We start from the raw sequence: 7,775 nt of genomic DNA on the forward strand, positions 1-7,775 counted from the left end.
CTACCATATTTTTTACGGTGAAGTTCTGGCAACCACAGCTGCCGGTATTTTACCGTAAATGTCACAGACTTTTTTTTACAGTGTACCATTCACGCACTCAAACCAGATTCTGATCATATATGTGTGTATATATATATATATATATATATATACAGTATATAGGCTACATGTATACATCATAGCCTATATGCATGATTCTATATCCATACCAACACACCCACATATGGATAATAATAATAATAACAACAATAACAACAACAACAATAATAATAATAATAATAATAATAATAAAGGGTTAATAATGTTTTATTGAAAAACGATATTCTTACAGGCTACTATTTTTGGAGGATGAATGGTTCACTCCGGTTATTATTAAACATACATGTAATTAACTATTAAACACTTTATTTTTTTTTTAGCATTGCTGTTTTATACGAGCAATAGTCTTGCTTTACATGGACTTTACCCCCATTACTCCGCTTCACGCACTGTTTACTAGCAGCTACTAAAATCCTTGTATTTCACTGTTTCTTGTGGCTTATTTCTTCTTATAAATATTACATAAACCCACAAACGCTGATGTAGGCCTGCTCGTATAACCTAAAATAGGAACAGCATTATATAACCACATGTAAGGAAATACGCTTATTTTGCAAAACGGGTTTCGCTTCCTGCAGATCTCGAATGAAGGTAATTCAGTCCATCTGTTGTAGTTACACATTAGTTAGAGTCGAGATGTGAGCATGTGATCACATGACTGCAGCGCATCCAGCTCTCCTCTCCTCTCCATTCACGCAATGTAGACACCGACAGCGCTCCTGCTTTGTCTCTGAGCCTGTGGCTGGAGCTCTCCACACGCCATGCCATGGATACTTTATGGCAATATCAGTTCAGGATCATTTTGCTGGGCGACTCGACGGTGGGCAAATCATCTTTGCTCAAGAGGTTCACGGACGGCGTCTACAGCGATGCAGCGGACCCGACGGTCGGGGTGGATTTCTACGCCCGCTCACTAGACATCGAGCCCGGGGTTAAAATCAAGCTGCAGCTATGGGACACCGCCGGACAAGAGAGATTCAGGTTAGTCTTGTGTTATTATGTTCTCCGTGCTGGCGATGCCTGCATGCACAGAGCTATGGACTATATATATATATATTGTGATGTTATTGGTTGAGTGATATTGTGTAGAGTATGTTATTTATCCCTTTATATAAGTATTTTACTGTACTGTAGTATATGGTCATCTTTCTGTACGTGCATGCCTGTTCTGTCATTCACCTGCTGGGTTCCTACCGTTCAGGAAGGCGTTCACAGGCCTTGCGCACCGTTTATGAATGAGTTAAACGGGCTCATCTCATTGATTTGTTCCAGCATCACATGCCTCACCTGTTTGGATTCAGTGATGAGCATGTGTTTGGCTTAGTTTTGTCACTGCTGTCTCTGATCTGTTTGCCCTATATTTCCAAGCACTGCTCGGCTTCAGAAACAAACCTCCATCCTCAATGCTTTAAAGAACCGTTCATCAAATAAAAATCAACCGGCAGAAAAGCCTTTCTTGTTTTTATATTCTGAATGATCAGACTGGTCACACTGCACGTATGATATGATAGTATGCTGTATGCACAGTTAAAATGGACACAGTTCTCTGCTCAACAATTTGTTTCAGGAATATGATCTATATAATTAAACTTGATTTAATTAAGGACAGTTTATGGATTAGGCCAATGTCAGACACAACACACCACTTCAGATGCAAAAACTTATATAGCATAGATGGACACACTGCTTAAATGTGTGCCAGTGCTATTGTCACAAAATAAACAAAGACATAAGGAATGCATTCATTTCTAGCCTCCTGGACACTCTTTTGCAGTTTAATGTTGTCCTGATACATGTATTTATGCATTTTCCCAATAGTTAGTTTATCTCGTAAAAGCAACTATCATATGAATTAGCCTAAATTATTTTTCATTTTTTAAATGTAATTTATTGTTACTTGGACATTACATCTCGCAAAATCCATCCTTCAATTTAATTACACTGAGGTGCCCACTAGATATCCATCCAAAGTGCACACACACACCGTGAACACACACCCGGAGCAGTGGGCAGCCATTTTTGCTGCGGTGCCCGGGGAGCAGTTGGGGGTTCGGTGCCTTGCTCAAGGGCACCTCAGTCGTGGTATTGAAGGTGGAAGAGAGCGCTGTACATTCACTCCCCCCACCTACAATCCCTGCCGGTACGAGACTTGAACCCGCAACCTTTGGGATACGAGTCCGACTCTCTAACCATTAGGCAACGAATAATAAATACAAATTAATTCATGTATTTAATTCATGGAATCTTCCCTGTCGTGGAATTACAATTGGAGCCTCAGTGGTTTCTGGTTTCAGGTTAAATATGCAAAGTAACAAAATGGGTATTGAACGAATATTCTGGGTTCAACAACAACTGTAATATATATATATATATATATATAACATTTGAGGTGGAGATTCATGCCTACTTTTTTCTAAAATCCTTATGTTCACGTGCGAATCGTACAAAATCACCACCTCCTAAAATTACATCATGAGATCGGGTTGCACATTTCTGCTTTCAAATCCACAAAAAATTGGTCCCATTTACTTCTATGATTTCTATTCACTGCAACCTTGCTTCTTTTTTTAAGAAAACAAGGGATGAGTTGAAATAATTTTCAAAACCTTCCACAAATGCTGTCAATTGAGCTTAACTTGAATGGAACCCGGAATATTCTTTCAAAATCAGCTGCAAGAATCTAAGAATCTCTGGACGTGATTTGGTGCATATAATTATAAGAGTCTTGAAAATATGGTCTTCTTCATCCCGTCAGGTCCATCACCACTTCCTACTATCGCAACTCTGTGGGCGGCCTCTTAGTCTTCGACCTGATGAACAGGAAGACCTTCGATCACGTGCGGGAATGGCACCGAGAGGTCAGCGAGCACATCCTGCCTCATCACATGGTCTACATCCTCATCGGCCACAAGAGCGACCTGAGCCGCGACCGCAAGGTGACGCGGGACGAGGCGGAGCAGCTGGCGGCCGAGCTCGGCATCCGCTACGTGGAGACTTCAGCCAAGTGCAACAGCAACGTGGAGCGTGCTTTCCAGCTGCTCACACGGGACATCTATGAGCTGATGAAGATGGGCGAGATCTCCACACGCGACGGCTGGGATGGGGTCAAGAGCGGCCTCACCGCTAAAGTTCTGTACCCCGCCGAGGAGGAGGCGGAGCGAGAAAAGAGCTGCAACTGCTGACTCCCACGATCCACCTGCAATCACTCACCTGTGTATCAGTCGGTCGTCACTTTCACTAACATGTCGCATCACGGTCACTGCCTCAGGCCTGGACCGCTGCACTCACCTCGTTGTTGCTGTCTGAGGTTAATGGCACAAGCCACTCAAAGGTGTAGTATATTTGGGCTTGAATGGACAGGCCCTGCTTCACATTGTTGGGGATCACAGACATGTTGTGAAGTTTGCAGCAATCTTGCGGATAAACATTTTTAGAGTGTAGTTGTACTTCACATCCTCTGGAGCTAATACGGTTTATTTGGCTTATTCCTTTCCGTTTAACCAGGGTACACTGTAAAAAATGACCGTGAATTTAACGGTAAAAGACTGTAAAAATGCTACAGTAAAAACCTGTTAAATGGTTAACGGTAAATTCCATTTAACTGTATATTTAAGTTAAAAACGTAAAACCTAAAACGTTGCTACCGTATTTTTACGGTAAAATTCCAGCAATCACAGCTGCCGGTTTTTTACCATAAATTTTACGGAATTTATTTTACAGTGAATTACAGATGTCATTTAGAGAGAACATCTAGTGATTGCAATCTTATCTACACTTAACGACTTTAAAGACCCCATAAAATGGCTTGACTATATGGTTTTCTTTCCTGTGTTGACATTCCTTATTGAAACAGGACGCTGGAGATGGACAAATGGCTTGTCCTTAAAAAAAATAAAATCCAATAGCCTTTAGTTTATGTCAGTGGCATGATCCATGATTTGCTACTTCCTACTGGCTGTCAGTAGCAGGTGGTTTTAGGAGAAGGGCATTTGAGAGCATGACATTTTCTGTTTTCCCAGTAGCAAAATACTGTAAAATGTGTTTTTATAGGTTTGTAGGAGTACACATAGCACATAAATGCCATGTATATCCATAAAAGAAAGCCACAAAACTCCAGTTTAGATTTTCTGGAGTTTTTAAGAAGAATATGAGAAAATGAACAAGACACCATTTTCAACTAAAAACGGAACACTTTTTATGCATTTTGGCCGTTTATTTACATGTCGGCTTCAAAGTGTACGTTTTTGGAAACTTCGCAAATTTGTGAAAACGGTGACGTTATGCGCATGCATATTACGTAAGCATGTATGCGTTTCTTTACAAAGTGTCACCACTGACATGCATAATACAGCGTTTTTAGTAGTTTTTGTGGATCCGTGTCAACAGGGATCGTTTTTACAACCCTCTAGTCTGTACACAAAACATTTTAAAAAAACTCTTCCGTTAAGTAGTAGATTGTTGTCGTGTAAACACACCCTAAACCTCCTCTCTGGTTGATCGCTGGGACTGCAAACGTGATTTCGCACAGTATGTGCACAGGGGCAAAATACTGTAATAATAACCATGAATGCAACCTATTGTAAAATGCCACCTTGCCCATGGTTGTGTAATATTTTGATGTGTAGTATGCATTCTCTAAAAGTTTACATATACAAAGAAGCATAATCGTGTCTCATATGCTCTGTTCTGAAATCTAGTAATCTGCCAACCTAGACAGCATAATAGATACATTCCCGACACAAAGGCGGTTCCAAAAGATAGTCAGCAACATTATGCTGCCTTCTAATACATCTCATTCAATACTGGAAAATATCTGTCTAATTAAATTGACTATTTTACCCAATATTTCTGCATGCATTTGTGTGCTTATTTCAGTATCACAACAAACAAGTCTACAACAAATGAGTCACTTATGAAGTTCCATTGGTTCAGATGTGGCCTTACACCCAAAGTATCAACAGTTTTGATGTGAAAACTTAGTATTGGAGAACATTGGAGTATTGCCACCTGTGCAATCTGGCTATGCTTGTACTATGCTGATGATTACATTTATGACACACTCACTGTACGCATACTCTAGTGTACACTTGAAGTATACTTTGAGCTCACTAGAGATTGAAACAGTTGTAGAGAAGAAGAAAAAAAACATGCTCAATGCACACAGTACTCTATATGTTGGATTGCAGGATTAGCAAGACTGTAGATTTATGTACTTCACCCATCTGAACTAAAAGAGCGGATGACAGCACCACCTGTTGTAGTTTACACTTAGTGGCCATATAACAGGTGAAAAAAATCACATAGACTTACTGGAAGCTCACACCGTGAACAATAACAACAACTATGCAGTTTTATTAATCATTATATTTCTAGAAAAATAAGGACGTCCACATCACAGCTATAATGGTAAAACATTAAAATAGATGTGAATGAGGCTGCAGAAAACTGGCTGTGTATAAACTTTCACAATGAAATTAAAATAACTCTTAATAAAGTGTAGTAATTCATGCTGTAACATAACTGCTTTGGTTGAGACATGGCAATTACAGAAGGAAAATCAGACCATGAACACAACGAGAACACTTTGTTGACAACATACTGACCAATCGGCTAAATGTGAGCAGTGTTATTCAAGTTGGGAGCTGTGGATAAATAGTTTACAGGGACTGGGAATAAACGAGAACGAGGGAGGTTAATGTGTTGGATCAAGGCTAAAGTTAAAATGTAAAAATAGTCAAATGCAGTGTGAAAAGCCTTGTGGAAGCATTTTCTGAACATGACATTTAACATTCTGATGGGTTGATTAAACTAGCTTTACCTTTGCAATATATAAAGCAGTGTTTGTGTAAATATTCAAATAAAGGAGTGAACGGACTGAAATATGTGACCACACTGCTGTTGTGTTATGGTCACTGAATGGTTTTGCACAAATTGACTATGGTAACTGCATTAATGAAATACTTACTCATGGCATATTTAACTGCACATTGCTTCTCGAGTACTAGTTCACACATGAGTGCATTTTATTTTATTTTTTAAATAAATGTATATTCCCCCTAAATCGTTGAGATGGTGGTGCCAAATACATTGTAACCGCCCCCTGGTGCTCAATAGAGAACAGCTCTATGACCCCATTTTAAGAAAATCGGTTGCAGGGAAATAAATCAAATAGCTAGTGTAAATGAAGTGAGTTTATTGTGTATTATACATAGAGAATAGAACATCTCATTATAAAAGTAGGGCTTTCATTAGTCACTCACTGTCCATTCTAGTCATACAAACATGTCTGTGCAGGCCTTTTTAAGGGCTCATCTCTGATGTGGATGAGCAGAGTGAGATGTATTTTAAATTTTAAATGGTTAAACAACTGTAATGGATGCTAAAGCCAACGGTGATGTACATCAAGCTCTGGGCATTGTAAACTGTCAATATATTTGCATTGTGATTTGGTAAATGTCATATAAGATTCATTATGTTTAAATAAAATTTGTGTTCTCATAATCTATTGCAGTATGTGTGTGTGTGTGTGTGTGTGTGTGTGTGTGAGTGTGTGTGTGTGTGTGTGAGTGTGTGTCATCAGAACATACAGTATTAAGTGACTCGAAGGATTGTGTAGCACACTGAATCTGATCGCTGTTTTGTCTGAGCTCATGACTGTGTGTTGTTACCGTCGCTGAGACGCCCGAGTCCTCAAACCTCATCTTCAGGCAGAACGCTTCTCATGTAAAAAGGGCATCTGTTTTGTTTGGCATAGCTGCGGAAGGGACTCTCTGACGCAGTTACGGAATCGCTATCAAGAGATTTCGGATGCGTAATTTTTAAGACTCGGGGCTGCTAATGACTGCTGTTCTTAGCGCCCCCATATTGTGACAAAAGAAGCTATTTAAAGTAATGATTTATATTAAAGAAAGTATATATTATTTTGGTCTTGTTTATGAATTTTTATTTTTTTAGTTTGTTCTATTTCGGGAAATAATAATTATTATTAGTAATTTAACGTAATTACCCATTTTTAATCATTTCAATTATTGGTAATGTTATTATTTTGTGTTAAACATAAATAGAACTTTTATAAAAGTACTGCATTTGTATGAAATGATGCATTATGAAGGATTACTCTCTGATCAATGCATTTCTGTGACCTTTTCCCATAACCTATACAGCCTTTCATGATTATTGCCTTTTATTTGATCATTTAATGGAGTTTAAGGTGTATTTCCAATCTGCATATCAGTGCCCAGTTGCAATAAGCTAAATACATCCATAGTAATTGTGATTATGATCGTTGTTGTTATTTAACCTCTTAAGACCCTGCGGCCTCATACGAGGACATTATATTTCAGTGTATTTCTCTGAGACTGTACACGCCACAGTTGTAAGTCTGGATGTCCTGCACAGAGCACATTCAGGGCTTTCCAGAGACACTACATGTTCTGATGTTTCACCATCACCACTCCCTCTCCTTGCTCTTCAAACATGTCTGACATTTATTTAGTGATATGATAATATTTTGTAATTATCATTTAAATCTGACTAATTTTTAAAATGTGTGTCATAAATCAACATCTCAGGAAAATGTTATGGGGTTTCAAATCAAAATATGACTTTCTGTTACGAAACAGGAGGTTGATTTCATACATGTCCTCATATGAGGACACCGGGACTAAAAGCATGTT

The 7,775-nt window shown here is 38.8% G+C and overlaps 1 protein-coding gene across 1 annotated transcript in view; it reads left to right on the forward strand.

Moving 5' to 3' along the window:
- LOC107732921 (ras-related protein Rab-39A-like) overlaps window positions 1–3,634 on the forward strand; it is an 11,104-nt gene extending 7,470 nt beyond the window's left edge. The window contains exons 3-4 of the mRNA XM_016544361.1: window positions 773–1,080; window positions 2,855–3,634. Of these exons, the coding sequence (XP_016399847.1) occupies window positions 866–1,080; window positions 2,855–3,281 (642 nt within the window). The 5' untranslated portion in view covers window positions 773–865 and the 3' untranslated portion in view covers window positions 3,282–3,634. The remainder of the gene's footprint in view (window positions 1–772; window positions 1,081–2,854) is intronic.
- Window positions 3,635–7,775: the final 4,141 nt, after the last annotated feature.

This window comes from Sinocyclocheilus rhinocerous, unplaced genomic scaffold, assembly GCF_001515625.1.
Source record: "Sinocyclocheilus rhinocerous isolate Xijiao unplaced genomic scaffold, SAMN03320098_v1.1 scaffold1300, whole genome shotgun sequence".
Classification (NCBI taxonomy): Eukaryota; Metazoa; Chordata; class Actinopteri; order Cypriniformes; family Cyprinidae; genus Sinocyclocheilus; species Sinocyclocheilus rhinocerous.